Raw genomic sequence first — 23,611 nt, 5'->3', positions numbered from 1 at the left:
GGTAAAAAATAAGATTTTAATTAAAAAATCAACTATTTCACATAAAAATGTTTAAATTACTGAAAATGTAAAATTGAAGACTTTGAAGATGGTTTAATGGTTTTTGTTGATCTCCAGATACTGAAAGTAATAACAAAATCATATCAGATAATATAAAACTATTTTGTGGAAGCTTGAGAGAAAAGGATTCAGTGAAAGTTATTTCTATGAACACAGCATTAGTGCGAACATAATGCCATGGAGAAGTCTGGGGCTTCAACAAAAATTTTGAAATTTCTAGATGTTTCCATTTGGCACTGACTAAATTATCTGTTCAGTTATCCCTGGATAATTCAATAAAGATATGAGCCAAGAAAATAATTTTAAATATTCTCTTTGTAAATTTGTATTTACTACCATACAGCTAATAAATACTAGATAGAATTAAGTAATAATCTAAAGAGCTGAAAAAATTGCAATAATGAAAACTGGAAAAATATTGGATTTTGAAGGGCAGTCACTAGTGCTAGAACTGCAAAAACAGTTTGGAAATCATGTAAATACTGGTAGATTCACTTTGATAGACATTGTGAAATAGGAGTAAACATTCACGAGAGGAATATGTATATATATGTGTGTATATATATATATATATATATATATATGTACATGTATATATATATTTTACTGTTTGGGCTATGATAGTTTAGCAGTATGGCAGTACTATTATTAGTTGTTCAACAAAAAATGCTTATTAAAGCTGACAGATTGATGAGTAAATGATAAAATTTATTCTATTATAAGTAAAGGGAACTATGAAAATGATGCAAGAAATATGACATGCCATTGAAATAAAAACTAATTGAAAGAAACTAATTGAAAGAAAAACTAATTATTTGAAGATGTTTTGCTTTTAATGACAAAAGTGAAAAATATAATGAACTTTAAGTTTTTAAAAATTTGTAAATCCTGAAACTTTGTCAAATGATTGCAAAATTCAGAAGACTGAAGGAGAATACAAATTAAAATTAGGAAAACTTAATATGGCACTTCAATAAAGTATTTTCATGATTTACTTGATAATAGAGATTTATTAATACATAAAAATATCAGACAATATCATAAGACTAGACACATTTTGAATGCAATTACTGTTAATTTAGCAGAAACTGAGAGAACGTTCAGTACCAGGAACAATATTGTTGCCACTAGGAGAAATTATTTATTGAGACTATAGGTCATGTAGTGACTACCAATTCAATAGAGACAAAATTGGAAGAGTTTGGTGTGGTTCCTTGTTGTGGGATCAAGGGTCAAACAGGGGCATCATGTAGTGAGTCAAACAAAAGCTCACACTGTCAATTTGTAAGAATCAAAAATGTATTTGGTTATGCCAGAAATAAAAAGACAAACATTATAATGCCTCACTAATATGGACTAACTATAATGTGTAAACTCTGAGAATTGAACCTGAGAGCACAGGTTATCAGGAGAACGCTTATTGTAATGGCCCCTAGAGTGTAAGCTCTTATAGCAGTCATATCCATTCCTGAGTTGTAACGATTATCTCTAAATTCTGAGATGCTGAGCTCTTTGTGTATAACTGGTCGGTCTCTGGAACTTCGGTTATCTGTGTGACACCTGAGACTCAGAGCTACAGTTTGGCAGGTACAGGTATGAATGTCAGTATTACCCTATACAGCAACTGTTAAAAAAAGCTGAAAAAGAGTTCACACTACAATTAGAGATATGAATGAAGTGGATCTGGTTAGGACTAACGCAAATCAGGCTAAAGGGTATAGGACGATATTGATTGTGTTTTAAAGCTTCAACTTCTTTGCGAGACCAAGGGAAGAGATATTTATTTGGTGCAGGATGTATATTTTCTGTAGTACACTAAATAATTTAACTTGTACGGTCAGTTTATTCAAACACCATTATTATAGGGAACTTTGAATAGATAGTCAGATCTGGTAGGTTTGTACAGGTTAGTGTGAAATCCCGATACATCCAAAGTAACTCTGGCAGAGAATAAAAAAGTATTTGCAAAGTCCCCCCTCCCCCCAAGGAACTGGGGGAAAGTGCAGAAATATTAAATTTCCCCACCTGGGGAATCACTGATATTCTCACAAGCATTGAGGATTACCAATTTAGTAGGCCAATCTTGGGGCTTGCCATTATGAAGCTTGTACTTAAAGGAGAGGCTAAGCCTACTTATAATTTTGCTTAAGAGTCTCTCCCAGAGAACCTCTTTTGTTGCTCAGATGTGGCCTCTCATTCTCTAAGCCCACTCAGCAGGTAAACTTACTGTTCTCTCCCCTATGTGGGCCATGACTCCCAGGGGTGTAAATCTCCCTGGCAACATGGGTCATGACTCCTGGGGATGAGCCTGGACCTGGCATCATGGGATTGAGTAAGTCTTCTTGACCAAAAGGGGGAAGTGAAAGAAAACAAAATAAAGTTTCAGTGACTGAGAGATCTCAAAAGGAGTTGAGCGGTCATTCTGGAGGTTATTCTTATGTGCTATATAGATATTCCTTTTTAATTTTCAGTGTATTGGAATAGTTGGAAGAAATACCTGAAACTGTCAAACTGCAGTCCAGTAGCCTTGATTCTTGAAGACGATGGTATAACTATGTAATTTACATGGTGTGACTATGTGATTGTGAAAACCCTGTGGCTCACACTCCCTTTATCCAGTGTATGGACAGATGAGTAGAAAAATGGGGACAAAAATTAAATGAAAAATAGGGTGGGATGGGGGTGGTGATGGGATGTTTTAGGTGTTCTTTTCTACTATTATTTTTATTCTTATATTCACTTTTTTTTGGAGTAATGAAAATGTTCAAAAATTGTGGTGATGAATGCACAACTATATGATGGTCTTGTAAACAATTGATTGTACACTGTGGATGATTGTATGGTATGTGAATATATCTCAATAAAACTGAATTTAAAGATAATAAAAATAAAAAAGTATTTGGAATTATCAGAATGATTTCATGAATCATTTGTGTTATAATTTATATCATTTGGCAAGCAGTTTTATAATATTTACAGCTTAGTTTACTTAGAGAATAAAAGGGAAATATTTTTAAATTTTGTCATATCTTATTTTACATACTAATTCATTTTATTGAATCAGTTATTAAAATTCTGATGTATGTCACATGGCATCCAACCCAAGGGTTTGTACTTTGTAGGTGCTCTTCACTGTTTTTCCTATTTCTACTCTTGCTCCTTTTAATAGAAGCCAGAATGATCTTTAAAAAGCATAAATCATATCATCTTACTTGCCTACCCAGACCATTTATTAGCTTCCCTTTGGATTTCTAGAATAAAATCCACATTTGTTATCATGCCCTATAAAACCCTGTATGACCCAGTTCCTGCTTCTCTCTCCAGCTTCATCTCACACTACTCTCTCCCTCACTCATTACAGTTCAGTGACTCACTGATGTTATTTCAGTTCCCTGATGGAGCCAGGTTCTTTTCTGCCTTTGGGACTTTGCAAATTCTGTTCCCCCTGTCTCCTTTTAATAATGGCTGACTCCTAATATCATCTCCTAAAAGAGGTTATCTGTTATCATACTGAAGGAGTTTCCCTTATTAGTCCCATTCTATTTCATATATAATACTTATTATGATTTATAATTTCATTTATTTGTCCATTTTCTTTTTTTAAAAAATGCTTCTCCCCAAGTAGAATGTCAGTTTTATGAAGGCAGAAACTCTGGCTGTCTTATTCCAATGGCTTCCACTGTGCCTAATATAATGCCTGGCACACAGTTAGTACTAATATTTGTTGAAAGAAAGAATGAATTAATTAATGAATTCTCACCAGCTTTGTAGATATCCAGGAGAGTTGCAGCGTACTTGACAAAAACATTTTCTTCAGTGATGGATGTGATTTTAACTTTATAAGCTAGTAAAAAACAAAACAATTCAAGTTCAATACCACTAATGCCATGTCCAACAAAAGCCAAATTTTGTCAAGCAAGTGAGAAATGAAGCCCGGCAAGCTATCATGGGCACCCTGAGGCAGATCTTATTTCTTCCAAGAAGCCTCCCCAAATCCCCGCAGTGTGATTCGATCTCTCAGTCTACCTTAGAATCATTAGCTGTGGCCACTGTTATAGGACAGGTCAATTAGTCATGTAAACAATAAACAGAAGCACGCAAGACAAACAAGCCAAATAAACCACTGTTAGCTGCAAAGTTCAGACATGGGTCCTTTAGCGTTGGTGGAGGCATGCCCACGAGTGGTGGGTGAAGTGGGTGAAAAACCCATTCCTTCTCCTCTCCGTGGCCACCAGGGGAGCCCTCTAGTTCCCTTGCCTCACTTGCTCACTGACTTTGGTCATTGGTGGTTAACAGGATTCTTGTCTTACTCCCCTTTGCTTGGATTGGCAGCTATCTGACATGAGCCACCCCCCAACCCTGTTTTCTCATCATTCAGGCATCAATGTTTAATCCATGATGTGTCTGACCTCAACTCCGGAATGACCAGTGTGAAACAACTCATCCCTTCTAGGTGGCCTGAGAAAAGATCACTTTTATTTTTGCTTTTGATGTGGTTGAAGCGAATGAACTAAAATGTTTGTCCAGTTTTGAGATATTCTCAGTCCATGAGATTCCTAGCATCAGATGTAGATAGATAGATAGATAGATAGATAGATAGATAGATAGATATCAACTCATTCTATCAGAACCAAAAGGTTGCATAAATTAACGGCTTAAAATGGATTTTAAAATGTCCTCAATTTCAGGTTTATAAGTCTTTTTGTTGGACATGGGCAAGTACTATGTGGGTATGGATGGGGAGAGGGAACTATTTTATCTTGTTTCTGTTCTGTTATTCCATTTTCAATCTGTGGTCTCCAGAACAAGCCAGCTAGGCAAAATAAATCCAGATTACATTTATTATCTGTGTTAAAATATGTTTCTGATATTTATCAGTTAAATATTTCTAAAATTCAGGGAAAAAATAACTTGTTAAAACAATATAGTATTCTCTCCAAGTCTCGAACTATTTTAAAAACTGCAGTGGATTTTGGCTTAATCAGTCAGCTTTCAAACTTTTTAAAATCAAGACGAATATGAAAGAAAGAAACACTATTCCCATACAAAATTCATTTGATGACTGTATTTCCATTAAGTGAATTTGCTATACATAATATGATGGAAATAATACTGGAGACCAGAATGCATCCTAATTCTGCTCCTTACTATCTGAATGACACTCAGCAAATTTTTTAATTACCCAGAGCCTCAGTTTCTTTATCAGTAAAATAGGGATAATCTTCTATTACCTTGAAGAGTTCCTATGGGGCTACAATGAAAAACTATATAATTTATTTATAAATAACACCTTATCAATTTTTAAGAAAGGATTTGAGACAGTGTTATTTCAAATGCTATCTCTCAAGAGCTATCTCAAAAAAAAAAAAAAAAAAAAAAAAGCCAGACATAAACATCAGAAACTATGGATACAAAATAAAAAACTAATTTCATCAGGAACTTGAGACCAACTGCTACTGTACTCGGGCATTTGTCTCAGCTCCGAGCTCTGGGCAACCAGAGGAAGATTCTCCTTTTGAACTGGACAGTCTCAAATATGGATTGTAATCTTGCATACATTAAAAATTATTTAGTAAATTCTATTATTCCCTTGCCTTTGCAGAGAGTTTTTAAAAATCCAGACCCAAAAAGCACCTCTGCCTATGCTGAATCAATTGGAAGAATATAGTACTGAAACCTTAAACCTCTGTGGCTTCTTAAATGTTCCCCTTGAATATGTTTTAGTGTCTGTAATTCAGAGGGATCTATTCGGGTAAAGCATCTTGGCTGAGTGTGTATGTCATTCCTATTGCTTTAATGAAAATCACATTTCTTTACTGAAGGATAAACAACTGTGCATGTAAATGCTGAAAATTGATCACATTTTCTTTCGAGGGAACACATGAAATGCTGTATCCATAACAATCACTATGTAAAATTTTTGATCCTTCTAACTGACAATGCATTCACAAATTTCATGTTCAAAGGAAACTATATATCGAATGTCTGAACTTACCATATGCAATCTCTGCTTTACATGCTGTTTGTTTCCTAGTATCTGCAGAAATTGTTAGATCCAATTCTTTCCGCATTTGTCCACAGTCAGCTGAATTTTGTGAAAAATGGTAAAAGTTAGGTTAATGTAAGGAAGAAGACACTGTCTTTTAGAGTAGAGATTTCTCATGAGCCCTTCAACATCCAATGTGATCTGACCAGATTCCATCTTCTCCTTTTCCATAAAGTGAAATATTACATAAAGCAAAAACAAAACAAACAAACAAATAAGCAACGCAAAACCAAATTTTTAAACAGAAGACTTTCTTAGATTGGGTGGTCACTCCTCAGCATTGTTCACATTTAGCTCTTTAGAAATTGACATGCTTCTCTCAGAAAAAAAAGGGGAAATTTTCCATCATGAGTCTGATCAAAAGTCGTATATCTCTTGCAGGATCCCAAATGATAATTTGACAGATATATAGTATAAGATGGTACAATAAGTATTTGAGAAATGTGTAGATATTAAAGATTTCAAAAACAAAACTGAAACAATCCAGACCCACATGGAGCCAGTTGTCGATTATTGGTGAGTTCTGGATTTTTTCCTTGGCCAGGGAGACTACCTTAAATTTTAAAAAGACTGAATGGAACTGGATGATAAACAGAGAATTCCATTAACTGGAGAGAGCTTGCAGTTCAATTCCCAGCCTCTGTTCCCTTAGGCCGTGGCCCTATTATACTAAAAAGACCAGGTGAAAAGTAAATTTGGTTAATATTCAGATCGTGTTATCCCTGTGCTATCCAACTGGCTGGGTGGTGGGTCTCTGTCATTGATAGTTTATACTATTGGGTTGCTCAGAAGTTGCAGAGAAGTGGCTATAAAATGCTCAAGAAATCATTAGCTTTCAATTAACTGAGATTATATTTTTACTTCTGAGAAACAACAGTTTGTCAAACAGCTTTTCCCAGATAGAGCCTTGAATTATGAGTGTCTCATTTAAACAAGAATGCAGCCTAAATACGTCAAAGAAAGCTTACCTTCTACACATTGACACGTTGTTCCTTCACAGACTGTCTGAAGTTTGGTATGGAAAGGATTATAAAACATGGTGCACTGTTTATCTGTGGCAATGAAAGCAAGTTAAGAGAAGCGGCTTGATTGCTGCACAACACAATTACAGGTTGGTGAGTCTCTTACCTGGGGCCTCAGAGATCACCTACTCCAAACCCTTCTTTTTATAGCTAAGGCTCAGGGAGGTTAAATTACTTTCCTAAGTTTGCACATTAAGCTTGAGATGGAACTAATGTTAGAACTGGGTCTACTTCCACACTCTTCACTTACTTTCAAATTTTCCTACTATTTACTATGCTACTCAGATGGACTTTAAAATCATCTCCTGTCCAGCTGACAAACTGGTCAGCTGTGGGAATGCTCTATTGTCAACCAGACTGCTGAAATAGCCCTCAAGAAAAGAGGGCTAATTCAATAAATGGAATTGGGACAATTGGCTAGCTATCTGGAAAATAATAAAGTGGAATTCCTACCTCATTCCCTATACCAGAATAAATCCCAGAATAGACACAAGATTTGTAGGTAAAAATGACTATAAAAGGAGTAGAGAATGTAATTTAAAAATAATCTTGGTTTGAGGAAGGTCTTTCTAATAAAGATGTGAAACCCAGAAGCCATAAAAGACAAGATTATATTTAAAAAGCAAAAATTTCTGCATTAAAAAGATAATAAAGAAAGACAAAAGAGAATAAGCTGCAGAAAGATTCGTAACATATAATGGCAAGTCTATCTTAGAGAAACAACGGTAGTATAATAAATGATATGGTTTAACTTGTAACATTCACTGAGCAATAGGGATTTAACAACTATTGGAAAATTGATGGTTTGAAAAGTACAAACCATCATGTCATTCAGGGTGACATGAAAGAGGGCAGAGGTGGCTTTACGTTTAGCTGGAGAAGGTGGTGCGTGTTGGCTCTCCTGGGAGGGGCTCCTCTATCCTCAAAATGGTCTCCCCTTGTAATCTTAGCAATGTGCTTGAAATTTGACTAATATTAGTCTTCTTAGGATGAAAATATTTAGTGCTCCCATGAAAGAGAGGAAAACAAATTAGTTTACATTAGGATCTATTGAAAGATTGTACTTGTTTAGACAGGAGAAGAGAAGGAAAAATGGCATCTGTATTAAAGTGAAGATGGGATGGGTTTGTTATTTAAGACTTCAGAAGATAAAACTAGAATGAATGGGTGTCAGAATTTGGTTCAATATAAGAATTTCTAACAAGTAGAACTGTCCAAGGTAGAAAAGGCTGCCTTGTGACCCAAAGAACTCTCCAATCACTAAACATTCTCAGATGTGGCTGAGTGATCAATGATCAAATGTGGGGTTGTTAAGTCAACAAACATTTACTGAGTACACATTTCATACCTGACACTATGTTAGATATTAGGTACCCAAAGATGAAGATACTATCTGGTAGTGGTGAGAAAGACATGTAAACAAATAATTGCAATACAATGTGACAAATGCTATAATAGAACTATCTGTAAAATGTGATGAGAATATAGATGGGGTAGAATTTGATTCCAGGAGGAGTAAAGAAACAGGAGGATAAATGGGCTTCTCAAAAAAAAAGGGGCGATGCAATGGATGCTGAAGATGAACACTAAAGGTAAACTTGAGGCAAAGACTTTTGAAGTCGGGAGTAATCCAATCTAATTATTTTAAAAACAAAGAAACTGAGGACCAGAGAAGTGAAATGGCTTGCTCAAAGTCACAGAGTGGTTTGTATTTCTATGTTGGGATTTCATAATTTTGTGAAGAGTGAGCCCTGAGAGAGGCAATATATAAAATAGGAAACTGGCCTCTAGTAGATTTCTAAAGGTTCTGTAATGAATACAAAATAGTCTTCTGAAGAAATTTTAGAGTAAAGTTGATTACCTGGTCTGTGGTATTCATACACTGTGAAAGTAGCAGGACTCAGAAATCCAACTTGAAAAAGTTCAAATATCCGGAATCGGACACAAAGGAAATCATCAGAAGGAATCTGTTTGACAAATTCAAGGGTTATAAGGAAATCACAGAAGAGAAGACTCATAATATGTTAAGCTGTAATTTTGGATAGTAATCGTAAAGGAAAAATAGGGAGGCAGAACTCACTGAATTCAGTTGCAGAATAACATGTCCATCTTTAATTTGGTAATCAGCTAGTAGTTGGTCCACTCCTTCGACAAGCTAAAGGAGGAAGGAGAAAAACTTGAATATGATTTTATTATCTACTTGTTCAAATGCATTCAGCAGTTGACAGAATGTTAGAGCACAGGGATGGGATCCAATATTCAGAGAAGCTGAAGAGCAGTTTCTCTTCTTGAGAAAGTCTAAACACATTGGCATATTCACTCACATTATTCAGATCATGCAAGTATACACCCCAATTCACTTTGAAAAATCAAAATGTAGGTAGATTGTTGGTTTGGATAAAATATTCTGGGTGATTCTATGGCAGTCGCATATTAAAATGAAAGGAAATAACTTTATCTGTAAAATGATGCAGAATAGAAAATCAAGCATTCACAGCAATATTTAAAAGAAAACATTTACAGCTTTTAAGTCCTCTGCATTTGCATTGATTCCAGTTGGCAAAGAGATATCCATCACTGCATGGGAGGATCCAGATGCAGATTCTTCCCTGCTGGGCTTGTAGCTAAAATAAATTAGAGATTAGAAAATGGAATAAATGAATGTATAAGATTCTTTAAGAAAAGGCCCTATTCATTAGTAGACTTTAATTTTTGAATTTAGTTCTCTACTTATTTGCCCCTCTGCAATACATGCATCAGAATCACCGAATTTTAGAGTTACAAGAGATGTTGCAGTTATCTATCCTAACCTTTCACTCACTTGACCAATAATATCAATGTACTACCATTCAGGAGATGAAACAGATCATAGAGGTTGTCCAGTTCAAGTCCTTAGCTAACTAGCTGAGGAAACTGAGGATGAGAGGAAGGCTCATGGCTAGCTCATGTAAGAGCTGCATAAGCATCTAGGTCTCTTGTTTCTCACTCCAGGTCTGTTTCTAATGGAACATAATCTAAAGAAGCAAATTAATTGTATATTAGAAAGAGACTCAATAAACACATCTAGGAAAAGACTGGAAAAAAATACACTAAAATGTTAACAGGTATTCTCCCTGGATGGTGAGAATATAAATGATTACCTCTTTTCTTCTCCATGCCTTTCTCTATTTTCTATATTTTTCACAATGGCCACAATAGATACATTATTATTAAAAAAAATGTTTCAAGGACATTTCCTTGTTTAGGAATTATGCTGGTGGAAACCTAAGGAGAAAGGCCAAGGGAGTAAAATGGTAGTCTTTTTCTTGTTTTGTTTTTGTAAGAGAGAAAAGACTACTGAAATGAGGAAGCAGTAACTTGGGTTTTATCCCAGTTCTGCTGAGAAATTTCCACAAATCATCTCCCCTTTACAGAGTTCATATTCTTATTTGTAAAATTATTTGTGAAGCACTAACTGACTTTGAAGCATATTACAAAGCTACGGTGGTCAAAACAGCATGGTACTGGCATAAAGATAGATATACTGACTAAATATTAGAGCTAAGACATAAAACTTTTAGAATAACATGTAGGGAAATATCTTAACGATTTTGTGATAGGAGGTGGTTTCTGAGACCTTACACCCGAAGCATGGCAGTGAAAGAAGAAATAGATAAAAGGGATCTCCACAAAACTGAACACTTCTGTGCATCAAAGGACTTTGCCAGAAAAGTAAAAAGGCAGCCTATGCAATAGGCGACAATATTTGGAAACCACATATCAGATAAGGGTTTAATATCCAGAATATGTAAAGAGATCCTACAACTCAACAGCAAAAAGACAAACAACCCGATCAAAAAATGGGCAAAAGACATGGAGGGACACTTTTCTGAATAGGAAATACAAATGGTTCAAAAACATAAAAAGATGCTCAACTTCATTGGCTATTAGGGAAATGAAAATCAAAACCACAATGAGATACCATTCCACACCTGATAGAATGGCCATTATCAAAAAAACAGAAAATTACAAGTGTTGGAGAGTATGTGGGGAAAGAGGTATACTTATTCACTATTGATGGAAATGTAGAATGGTGCAACTACTCCTGGAAGGCAGTGTAGCAGTTCCTCAGGAAGTTAAGCATAGAATTGCCTTATGATCCAGCAATCACATTACTAAGTATATACTCAGAGGAACTGAAAGCTAAGACAGGAACAGATATTTGTAAACCAATGTTTGTAGTGGTGTTATTAATGATTGCCAGGAGATGGAAACAGCTCAGATGCCCATCAACGGACAAATGGATAAGCAAACTGTGGTATATATATATGTGATGGAATATTATGCAGCTGTAAGACAGAATAAGGTCATGAAGCATATAACAACTTGGATGAACCTTGAGGACTTTATGTTGAGCAAAATTAGCCAGAAACAAAAGGACAAATACTGTGTGTTCTCACAAATATGAACTAACATTAATGAGCAAAACTTTGAGAGTTAAAGCTGAGAACACAGGTTATCAGGAGATAGAAAGAGAGTAGAGATCAGGCATTTGATGCTGAAGGAGTATAGAATGTTCAACAGCATAGATTGTATAGATCCAGAAATAGATAGAATGATTCTGTGTGATGGAAGGACAATATTATAAGTGTCTGAACAAAGATGAATGTGAGTACAGTTGAAAGAGGAAGGCTAGGGGCATGTAGGACAGCAGAAGGAAAAATAGAAGACAAAGACTGGGACTGTATAACTTAATGAAAACTAGAGTGGTTAATAATGGTCATTAAATGTACAAATATAAGAATGTTTTTACATGAGGGAGAACAAAATGAATGTCAACTTTGCAAGGTGTTGAGAATGGGATGGTATTGGAGGGAAAATATAATCATTGCAAACTTGAGTCCATAGTTAAGAGTAACATTGTAATATGCCTCCATTAATTGTAACAAAGGCAATATACCAAAGCTAAGTGTCTGTAAGAGGGGGATATAAAGGAGGGGTAGAGGATTCTTGGTGGTGGTGTTGCTGTCTGAATTTTATTAATGTATTTTATTTTATTTTATTTGTATTTTTTATTCATCATTTTTTTCTTTTCTTTTTATTTCTTTTGTCTCTTTTCTCCTCTTCCTCTATTTTTTGTGGAAAAAAATGGAAATGTTCACATATAGATTGTGGTGGTGAATGCATAACTATGTGATTATTCTGGGAACCACAGATTTTTTACTTAGGATTGAATGTTTAAAAAATAAACAGAGGGGTTACAAGAGCTGGAGAAAATGTGGAGAGAGGGGTGTATCAAATTACTGTTGGTGGGGAAGTAGAATGGTGTAGCTTATCTGGAGGGCAGTATGGTGGTTCCACAGGAAGCTAAGTATGTGGGTGCCATATGGTCCTGCAACCCTCATTAGTGGGTATATACTTGGAAGAACTGAGAGCAGCGATCCAAAGGGACATTTGCACACTGGTGTTTTGTGGTGGCAGTATACATGATTCACAGCGGATGGAGATGGCCTAAGGATACATTGACTGATGAACAGAATAGTGAACTGTGGTGTATACATACAATGGAGTACTGAGTGGCTGCAAGAAGGAATGAAGTTATGAGGTATGTAACTAGGTACATGGAACTTGAGGACAGTATTTTCATGAAATAAGCCAGAAAGGAAAAGAAAGACATTGTAACGCCTCACTAATATGGACTAACTATAATATGCAAACTCTGAGAATTTCATCTGAGAGCGCGGTTATCAGGGGAAGGCTTATTGTAATGGTTCCTAGGTTGTAAGCTCTTACAGCAGTTACTTCTATTCCTGAGTTGTAATGGTTATTTCTAGATTGTGAGATGCTGAGCTCTTGTGTATAACCTGGTCAGTCCCTGGAACTTCAGTTATCTGTGAGACACCTGAGACTCAGAGCTAGTTTGGTAGCTATGAATGTCAGCATTACCCCATACAGCAAATGTTAAAGAACCTGAAAGAGAGATCAGACTTCAATTAGAGATATGAATGAAATGGACTTGGTTAGAACCAAGGTAAATCAAACTAAAGGGTAGAGGATGCTGTTGACTGTATTTTAAAATTTCAACTTCTGTGTGAGACCAAGCTAGAGATGTTTATTTGGTTGAAAGTATTTATTTTTCTGTAGCATGCTATGTAATTTAACTTGTATGGTCAGTTTATTCAAACACCATAATCACATGGAACCTTGAATAGGGAGTGAGAGCCGGTTTGTTTGTACAGGTTAGTGTGAAGCCCCAATACATCCCAGAGTAATTTTGGCAGAGGATAAAAAAGTATTTGCAAAGCTCCTTTGATGGACTTGGGAAAAATGTGGAAATATTAAATTTACCCACCTGGGGAATTCCTTATATTTTCACAAAAATTGGAGACTACCAATTTAGTAGGCCAAGCCCTCAATCTTGGTGCTTGCCCTTATGAAACCTGTTACTGCAAAGGAGAGGCTAAGCTACTTATAATGGTGCCTAAGAGTCACCCCCAGAGAACCTCTTTTGTTGCTCAGATGTGGCCTCTCTCTCTAAGCCAACTTGGCAGGTTGACTTGCTGTCCTCCCCACCATGTGGGCCATAACCCTCAGGGGTATAAATCTCCCTGGCAACATGGGACATGACTCAGGGATGAGCCTGAACCCAGCATTGTGGGATTGAGAAAGCCTTCTTGACCAAAAGGAGGGAGAAAAAATGAGACAAAATAAAGTTTTATGGGCTGAGAGATTTCAAATGGATTCAAGAGGTCATTCTGGAGGTTATCCTTATGCATTATATAGATATCACTTTTTAGTTTTTAGTGTATTAGAATAGCTAGAAGGAAATACTGAAGCTGTCAAACTGCAACCCATTAGCCTTGTTTCTTGAAGATGAGTGTGTAACTATATAGCTTATATGGTGTGACTGTGTGATTGTAGAAAATCTTGTGGCTCACTCTCCCTTTATCCAGTGTATAGACAGATGAGTAGAAAAATGGAGACAAACATGTAAATGAATAATAGGGGGAATGGGTTGTTTTGGGTGCTCTTTTTTACTTTAATTTTTATTTTGGAGTAATGAAAATGTTTAAAAATTGACTGTGATGAATGCACAACTATATGATGATACTGTGAACAATTGATTGTACATTTTGGATGATTGTATGGTATGTGACTATATCTCAATAAAATTGCAAGAAAAAAATTAATTGTGAAGAAGTTTTTATAATTTATGTATATAATTCCAAGGTTTTGGTTTTAGGTGGCAGAGGCTTGCTGCTACCATTAAACAGAAGTAGAGAATTTAAAATAAGGGCAGGTTGGTGGGACAGGGGGAGGTGCAGAGTGAGGCTGAGTGTGATTCTGCAAAGGCTGAGTATCAGGTACCAGCCTCTTTTGTCTAGGCAGGTAGACATTTGAGAGGGGAGCCTGGAAGAGCAGTAAGGATTGAGGAAGAAATTGGGTAGATAGATGCACAAGGGAAAAATGAGTTGATCTGACTTAAAGGACTTAAGTATTAGTGAAATGAGAGATATTATATGTGTTAGTGAGATGGCAGGGGATAACTTTTTCCCAATCACACCTTACAGAGCCTATATAAAGCAGATCTTACTAGAAGTTGTAAATGTAATATTGACCATCATAATTCAAAATATCAAAAAATCTCTGAATTGTGAAAATGTAACCCCATTCTAAACCAAATTAGCAATTTAGAACAAAATATAAGGCATCTAGGAACTATGATAGGACATCTGAACATCTCCCCAGTTGGATGGGTGTCACCAGAAGCAGAAAACTCTTGCTCACAGATGCAAATACTCTGTCAACAGGATGGAAAGGGCCTCCTGAGTGGAGACTGTCTATGAAAAGGTTGCTGGAGCCTTGATGACTGGTTGCCATGGAGACTGTTTCAACCGTGGAACAGAAACGTTCCTTTCAAGAAGCTTTTTGCCTCTGCCAACAACAGCAATCTTCCTCAAAGGCATTTTGTTCTGGGAGAAGGATAGAAATGAAATCCTTTTTTCCCTTTTCTTATGAATACAACAGAGAGGTTGTAAAAAGCTAAATACAAGAAAGAGACCCTTGGAACACAGAAATTGCATGCTGGCATTTTAAATCAGGAGACAGAGTATTTGAAGGCAAAGAATTTTTTACATGAATAAGTACTACACATTTACTTTTGGAATTTACCCAGCTTAACTTTAGTGTCACAGAACCAAAAGCGTATTCCATCTGACTTTTCTTTTTAATATTCTATCCCAAGTTTGTAAAAAACAAAGGGTAGAATAGTTAATATTATGTTTCTATTTGCTCTCTTTCATATTTTAACAATCTAGAATTAGGCCTCCTGTCAATGAAGTTTCATGAATGAATGAGTTTTTGATAAGAGCCTTTCTATGTATAACAGAGTTATGGAAAACTAGAACTGGAAGAAACTTTAAGATGAGATAGTCCAATATCCTTGCTTGACAGAAGAGACCCAGAGAAGTAAGCTGGTTTGCTGAAGGTCACTTGAATATTTTATGGTAGAGGCTACCACACCAGTTTCCCATTCCACTGACAGAGAGCCCTTTCTTATGTCAATTCTATACACCTCTGTGTAGGGTCCTATGCATGGATTCTAGCTTTGCCTAGATCGTTTGATCACATCTTCCCATGACAACTGTTATGGACTGAAAGACAACTGTGACCACCATCCACTCCCCCAGGAGATAGGTATTCAAGAGTTAGGAGGAAGAAAATGTTTCGGGAAAGGCAACCTTAATGGAAAGACTTCAGGAATTGATGAAGGTGTTTGAGGGATGTGAAGGTTTGAAGTTGTATGTACCCCAGAAAAACATGTTCTTAAATCTAATTCATTCCTGTGTGTGTAAACCCATTGTAAGTAGGATCGTTTGATGAGGCTACTTCAGTTAAGGTGTGGCCAACTTCATTCAGGATGGGGCTGAATCCTATTACTGGAATCCTTTATAAACAGAATGAATACAGAGAGCAAGAGAGAGAAAGTCTCGGTGGCAAGAAGCTGAAATCAACGAAACCCAGAAGAGAAGGGAGAGATCAGCAGACATCACCATGTGCCTTGCCATGTGGCAGAGGAGCGAAGGACTGCCTGCAGCCAGTCTCTGGAAAGAAAGTATTGCCTTGATGATGCTTTGATTTGGACATTTTTCATGGACTCTAGCTGTAAGCAAATAAATTCCCATTGTTTAATGTGAACCCATTTCATGGTATGGCTTTGAAGCAGCCTAGGAAACTAAAACAAAGGGGATCAGAGAGTGGGGAATGGCCAAGGAGGAAAGTAGGCATTCCAAGCCTGCTGGGTAGTGAATGAATGAATCCCAAGAGGAGAGAGATCAGGCTAGGACCACAAACATGGCTGGAAAACAGCAGGGAGAGAGGCAGTGAGAAACCATTTGCTAGTTCTAGGGATCAGTGGTCTTGGATTACACTGATTGAAAGGAGGTGGTTTAGATATTGGACCGGGCTCCAAGGGCCCAGGGTTTGAGGCCCAGTCTCTGCTTCTAACTCTGTGAGAACTTAACTTCTTTACCTCTTCAAGTCTCAGTTTCTTTATTTCAAAAATCAGGGGATTACTATTGCACCCCTACAGTGCTTTTCAGAGCTAACCTATTACACAACTCTATGGAACTCCTAAGTTATCCATGCTGAGTGCTTTGACAACATGTGTGATTATAAATAGAAATGGCAAATATGCTCAGGAGGATGGAAAGGGCAAGGAAATGGAGTCTTCCCTGGAGTCTCCAAAAGTAATGCAGCCCTGTCAACAACATAACTTTAGACCTCCTGCCCTCCAGAATTCTAAGATAATAAATTTGAGGTACTTTAAGCCTTTAAGTTTGTGGTATTTTGTTGTAGCGGCAATGAGAAACCAAAATGGTGGCCAATTTAGGGTCTCTGTAGTTAGTTATTAGCGGGTTTAGAATAAAGGGTTTTCAACCCTGGCTAGCTTTAGAATGGAGGTGAGGTCTGAGCTTTAGAAATCTCTAAAATCTCCTTAGTTGACTTTGATGTGCAGCCTGAGTTGAGAACCACTGGCTAATAATGGCCAGGGATTTTGCTGGGCATGTGTGATTTTTGTAAGTAAGAGTGTAGAGCTGCTTATGAAAGAATATTTTGGTTTTTCTTTTGCTAATACTTATATCACATCTCTCCCCTTCTGAAGGATGGAAAAATAATGTAATAGTGTTTGAATTAGGAAAAAGACAAAAAATGGGAGAGAAAACTATGTACAAGCAAAAACAAAGCTGTTCTTTACAGCAAGTACTTATTTAAGAATACCTAGTATGTTCTGCATAGAAAAAATTGAACACCTTTGTATCATCTGGTCACTTTAAAATTAAATTTAAAAATGTAAAGAAATAATGCTGTGGCAAAAGTGAGAACTCGGTCTATGTCCCTCATGGTGAAAATGGGCTCACCTGGCACAGGCCATTATGCGCTTGTATTCCGAGTTGCTGTAGCTGGTTGCTAGCATAACCAACACACAAATAAGCAAACATTCAAGAAAGCAAACAAACAAACAATGCAAAAAAACAGAAGAGCAAACCGATATTAGTTGTTTCAGAAACTTGTCAGAACAAAATCATTAATAAGCAGGCCTCTGAAGACAATTAAAAATAATTTGTCATTTTGAAGTCGGTCCTTTTGGTGATTTTAATGGGAATTCATGGACACTGACAGTACCAGAAAACCTTTAAATAAGTAGAACAGTTCTCTGCTTTCAAAGAACTTATAATTTAAAGAGGAATTCATTTAAAGTAAATATGTATTGGAAACACTTTTGGAGGATGGGAGTGCATTTCCTGGATTAATGGTAGTTGGAAGCATCATGTAGGAATGATATAATGAAAGACATTAGGGCAGAGGTGACAGCACACAGCCTGACTCCAGGTGTGTAAGAGTTAGGGGAGGAGGACTGGAGTGTGTAGCAGGCACGATTTTGGACGGTGAGGAGAGAACCAACTAGCCGAGGGAGGCTACAGGTAAAAACAAACAACATGGGCACATTAAAAAAAAATCAAATGTACTTGAGGGATCAAGTGAAAGAAATATGCATTTGCTGGACCCTTTGGAGTGCAGAAAGGCTAAGGGATGCAAAGCTAACAAGCGAACAAAAATCCAAGGTCCTGGAATGGAACATGGATACAAAGCTAACAAAGTGCAAAGAATTAGACCTTTCTGTGACTTTAAAACCAGCTCCATTTTTAAATGTCAGAATAATTTCTTGATCGATAATGAATACATGGAGCTTAATTAAGTTTCTTAATAACAGTGTCCAACTATTATTGAAAAGTTACCCCGATTACAATAAATGGCAGTAATATTTAATTGGATGTCAAATAAAATTAAGAAAATCTTATTTTTTGAGCAAGTTCATTTTTCCTAATCAAGGAAGCTCTGTTCATGTTTAGCCAAAATGACAGTGTAAATTATACTGTTTTTACCTCCAATGTCCTGGGTTTCAATTTTCAAATGAAAGCTACAAATTTCCTCAGACGTACTGGTTTTGTGAACTACAGTTGTTACCTACATTGGGACAAATAAACATGAAGATTCTTATTTAAATGAAAAAGTGAAAAAAGGTATTATGGTAACACTGTTGCTGTAGATAGATGCTTGAAGTATCATTTTCTTAATCCAGCGCAAATAGTGTATGTTAATGACCCACTTTCCCAGCAGCTGGACCTTCAGCAAATTCCACAATGTGAAACATGGCTGAGAACCCCCCAGTAAGCCAAAAACGAGCTCCGGCCAGGCAGAATATTGGTCCAAATCTCAGGCAGTTGAGTCTGAACTCCTTACTCAACAGAAAAGTTCCCAAGGCTCTCCCTAGAGCCCATATGCTCTAATTTTACACCTAACACTACAGTGCCAAGAGGTATGGTTTTCTCGCAGCCCACACATTAACATGGCAAACAACAAATAACAGGTGTGGCATCCTAGAAGTGACAGAAAAGTGGACAGTCCCTCCCCCCAATGCAAACTCATATTGTTCTTGAAGGAATGAAGGAACTAAAGCACAGAGCATAATTAAAATCATCCATAGAATGATTACGTTCAGAATACACAGTTTAAGGATGTACAGATGTACATAAACAGTTTGGAAAAATGTGCAAATGCCAAATTGCTAAAAGAGAAGAAACTTGAGACTTTACACATGATACATCAATCCCCAATCATGCTGAGTAAAGGAGACGTGACTACATTACTAACCATAAAAATCATCATATATATGAATACATATTTAAAATATGTATATTTAACTGTATAGTTATATACATATATCATTTCATATATACTTAGTTCCCGCAAATACTGAATGTATACATACAAGGATTAACCTAGCCATTTTCAAAAAGAAATCACAAGGACAGCTACCAAGGTAGCTAGTAAGAATTAGATGAATGAATCTTACTTTAGTCATGATTACCCAAGACCAGGTTTCTGTGATTTTGTGGCAAAATCCCTAAATGTCTTTTATGTTGCCTAGTACAAACAGACATGTAATCCCTACCAGCTTACAACACTTACATGTACTGTAGCCAAGCCACTGCTGTATCCAGTGCTGACAACGAGGTCATCAGGAAGAGGCACCTGGAAAGGTGGAGAGTAAAACCATGCTGTCTGTCAACATTTGCTGTCTGTCAACATTTGATGGGGATTGAGCATAAAGCAATGAAAAGAGGGTGCTGGCACCCACCCGACTCCACTCTTGGAGCCCTTGTGAGGTCAAATGAATAAGGCATTGAAAATCCTATGCACACAGTAGGCACTAAAAAAATGTTGGGACTTCCCCTTTCCCTTCTATTTGTAAATGAGATGTCAGATCTCCCTAGTTGAACCAGCAAAACCACCATGTTTGAGTTCACTTTGGGTTACATTTTCATTTGTATATGGTTGTGGTAAAACTGGATCTTCGTCTCCTTTTGCCAACTGGATAAATTCCTTTCAGGGTCTAGCTCAGCATCAGCATTCTATGTGCCAAAAGAGTCCGTTGTCATTAGCACCAAGAGCAGGTAACACAACTGTAAAGGGGTGAAATCTAGTTTTGACTCTCTCCTACCTTCCTCTTTGCACCCTTTGTCCACTTCCCAATGGCTCATCTTCCCCATTTCCCACCAGCCTCTGTTTGTTGAACCCCCGACACCCCATTCCAAATCTCAAGAACCCCATGGAGCCTGCCAGATCCTTAGGTGCTGCTGCTCTGCTTCCTGTTCTTCTGAGTTAAGTAAGTCTCCCTTCTAAGAGACGCTCCACCCTCCAAATGCTCTCTAGTCTGTGGAAAGTATGAGAGAGAGAATTTTGAGCAAGGTACCTAAGCGTCTGTTCTTAACTTACTCCCAGACTGCAGCCTTCCCTTCTCTCTATGCAACACACCAGGGCAAAAGGAATTATTTTGCAGAAGGGCATGAAAGGTTGTCAATCTTTCTCCCAACTTTTAGTAAATGTAGGTGACTAGGTCAGCTTTTTTGTTCTCCTGGAAAACTAGTGTCTTAAGATGCTGCATGAGAAAAGGGTTCTATGAACAAACAAGTTGTGGAAATATTGTACACTGTCCTGCCTTCCCACTGTCCGGTTCCTCCCGAGTCACAACACATCAAAGACAGGAGAATCCTGTACTAAAGAACTTGTTTAATTTCATTTAAACTAGAGTTTTCCACACTTACTTGCCAACCCAACATTTTATTTCATGTAACCCATTTTAGGAAATGCTGGAGTAGAGAATTCAAAACTAGACAACAGCCTAGATTTTATATTCAGACAGCATCATGGACTTAGGTTTTTAATTATTTCAAGATGACAAGGGTTCTCTCTCGATAAGAAGCTCTTAACGACATTACCCATGTACAGAAAAATAACTTCAGCTACATCAGATGGGCCCACCATACTCTTCAGTCCAAGAGCTTCCCATTACAGCTTAGAGCTTTGAGTTAGGGTGCAAATCTCTGGTGAACTCCAAATGCCCCCAGGGAAAGGAAACACTAAACTAGGGTCACAAACGCAAATCCCTGCCAAAGCCCAGGCATGAATCAAGTACAGACATAAGTGCATACATGTAATAGTGTAACTGGTCACTGTGGTAAACTGAAGAAAACATGCCAGTGTTGTCAGATCTTTTGGTTTTTCAAAAGAAGTTGAAAATCTGATTTTTAAATGTTGGAATATATCTATGTCTATGTCTATGTCTATGTCTATGTCTATCTCTATCATTTTCAAAAATATGGGCCACCAGCTTGTAATTTCTGCATTCAATTTTCTGTTATGCCTATTTACCTATTGCTAACATGGATTTCTGAACTCTAAAGAAGATGTTGACATTGAGAACAATTTTCAGTTATATGTATATTTAAATATACCTGTAAATAATTTAAAATGTAGTAATCAGAAAACTATGTAACAGCAGCTGTACACTGGCAACTACTATTATTAATAGAGATACTAGTTTTTTTTTCCAATATGCCCTTTTCTTTAGGGAATTTTCATAAGATATCAATGTTTTCACTTTTAAAACTAGCAAAGGATAAGGAGCAAGGAGTTGGGGGCCTCAAGGGCAATTCCAACTCTGCCACAGTGTCCACATGTGTTGGGGCCACTTGAGCCATCAGCAGAGCCTCTCTCTCACTCTTCTGCCGTGCCCTTGTACACGCTGTTCTCCATGTCTGAAATGTTCTCCCCTTTTCTTCACCTGGCTAACTCATTCTGATTCCCCCAGAATTAACCCATGCATCTGAATGCATTTGGCAAACTGCCCCCACCTCTCAGACTGGGTCAAGATGTCCCATTTAGTACTTCCAAGTCCCTATCAAGGCTCTCATTTTTCCTGTCTATTTAAATGACTGGGTCTTCCCAGTAGACAGGTTCTTTCTGTTTTATATTTGAATCCCCCATGCCCAGGGCATAGCATACCCTCAATATATGTTTAACTAAAGAATAAATACATTTGTAAAATAAGGGTGAAACAGATTATTTCAAAGGTCCATTGAATTGTGAAATATTATAAAAAGGTCTTCATTTACCTCAATTGGACTCCCAATGAAATTTTTCTCTGTCATCTTATAATGGTAGAAGTCACCTTTGTGCTTGTAAGAAATATTGATATCCATATTCAAGCGGAGATGTTTACTCAGGAGTGAATATTCTGTCAGGCCCTCGATAGCATTAATTGTATCCTAGGAACAATCAGCAAGACACAAAAATATGTTTAGCTTATCTAGATCCTCCCTGCTTACAAACACCCTTTCTTAAGAGAGGGTAAGGCAGCTGTACCCAGAGATGAAACTCCGGCGTGACTGAGTGAAATTGGGTAAGGGCCCCAATGTGGCAGCCGAAGGAAGGCCTCGTCCTCCTCAACAAGGATGCTACTGTTCATGGGCTATAGTGGCAACAGCACAGGAGCGGGGACAGGAAGTGTGGCTCAGCTCCAGGTTCTTCACAGATTCTGTGCGTGTGACCCCAGGAAAGTCTCTTTGCACAATTCCTCCTGCTCTTTGTGGGGTTATCCTCTAGTCCTTCAATTGCAGCTTAAATATCTCTACAATGTGGCCCTCCTTCCCATTATTCTCTTGTTGTGCCCTTCATAGCATGCACCCCAATCTGTAATCATTTTATACGTAGTTTTTGTTGGCCTTCCCTACTATAATGTAAGATTCATAGGGGCAGGTAGCACACCTTCCCTGGTATCAAGTACAGTTTCAGGACCTTGCACATAGTAGCTATTCAATAGGTATTTGTTGAATGAATAAATGAATGAACTTTATCTTTCTGGACCTCATCTTCCTGGAGTATAAAATGAGGAAGTGTGGCTAGAACAGAGATGGCAAATCTGTGGCTACCCTCTCTGCCAACAGTAAGCAATAGGGCATTTGTTTCCTGCTAACCTGAGATTAAACCCACTGCCTCCTCGGATTAGATGATCACTAAAGTGATCCTGAAGGATCCCTTTAGCCCTAAATTTTATATACACAGATACATATACTCTGTTACAATGTAAACATCCAGCAAACAGGTAAAATGTTAGTATTTGAGCTATACTTTAGATATAGATGTATATTATACAACCACATAATAGTTGTAACATAAAATATACATATTCAAATGAGTTTACAATGGTAAACATATAAAAAAGTGATTTACATTGGTAAATATATATGAGTTTGTATTGATAAATATAGATAAACATGTAGCAACCAATAATTCTCTCACTTTTAATTTATTTTTTGGAGAGGACAACACCACTACGTTTGTCTACATGGCAGCCACTGTTAGTTACATAGGATATGAAATAATTACTGATAACCTTACAAGGCTTTCATGGCCCTTAAGAATCATGAAGGAAGTACTGGGTTTAAAACCAGGAGACATGAGTTCTGATGTTGGTTCCACCACTAAATCCTTGAATGAACTCCCTGGGCTCATTTCTTCCTCAGTATAATAAGGGTGGCAATACAGATAACCTCCAAGGGTCCTCTGATTCTAAACATTTATTCATATTTATGGCATG

The 23,611-nt window shown here is 37.1% G+C and overlaps 1 protein-coding gene across 1 annotated transcript in view; it reads right to left on the bottom strand.

Annotated features, from left to right (window-relative positions):
- Positions 1-23,611, bottom strand: part of C5 (complement C5) — a 131,201-nt gene that overhangs the window by 3,351 nt on the left and 104,239 nt on the right. Inside the window, exons 30-39 of the mRNA XM_037797345.1 lie at positions 22,128-22,280; positions 19,642-19,704; positions 18,555-18,636; positions 17,529-17,577; positions 9,650-9,752; positions 9,209-9,283; positions 8,990-9,095; positions 7,075-7,158; positions 6,056-6,145; positions 3,821-3,904 (exon numbers count right to left, since the gene is read on the bottom strand). Coding sequence (XP_037653273.1) covers positions 3,821-3,904; positions 6,056-6,145; positions 7,075-7,158; positions 8,990-9,095; positions 9,209-9,283; positions 9,650-9,752; positions 17,529-17,577; positions 18,555-18,636; positions 19,642-19,704; positions 22,128-22,280 — 889 coding nt within the window. The remainder of the gene's footprint in view (positions 1-3,820; positions 3,905-6,055; positions 6,146-7,074; positions 7,159-8,989; positions 9,096-9,208; positions 9,284-9,649; positions 9,753-17,528; positions 17,578-18,554; positions 18,637-19,641; positions 19,705-22,127; positions 22,281-23,611) is intronic.

The sequence above is a fragment of the Choloepus didactylus genome, chromosome 10 (genome assembly GCF_015220235.1).
Source record: "Choloepus didactylus isolate mChoDid1 chromosome 10, mChoDid1.pri, whole genome shotgun sequence".
In the NCBI taxonomy this organism is placed as follows: Eukaryota; Metazoa; Chordata; class Mammalia; order Pilosa; family Megalonychidae; genus Choloepus; species Choloepus didactylus.
The sequence above is the reverse complement of the archived record's forward strand: the minus strand, read 5'-3'. Positions and strand labels throughout refer to the sequence as shown.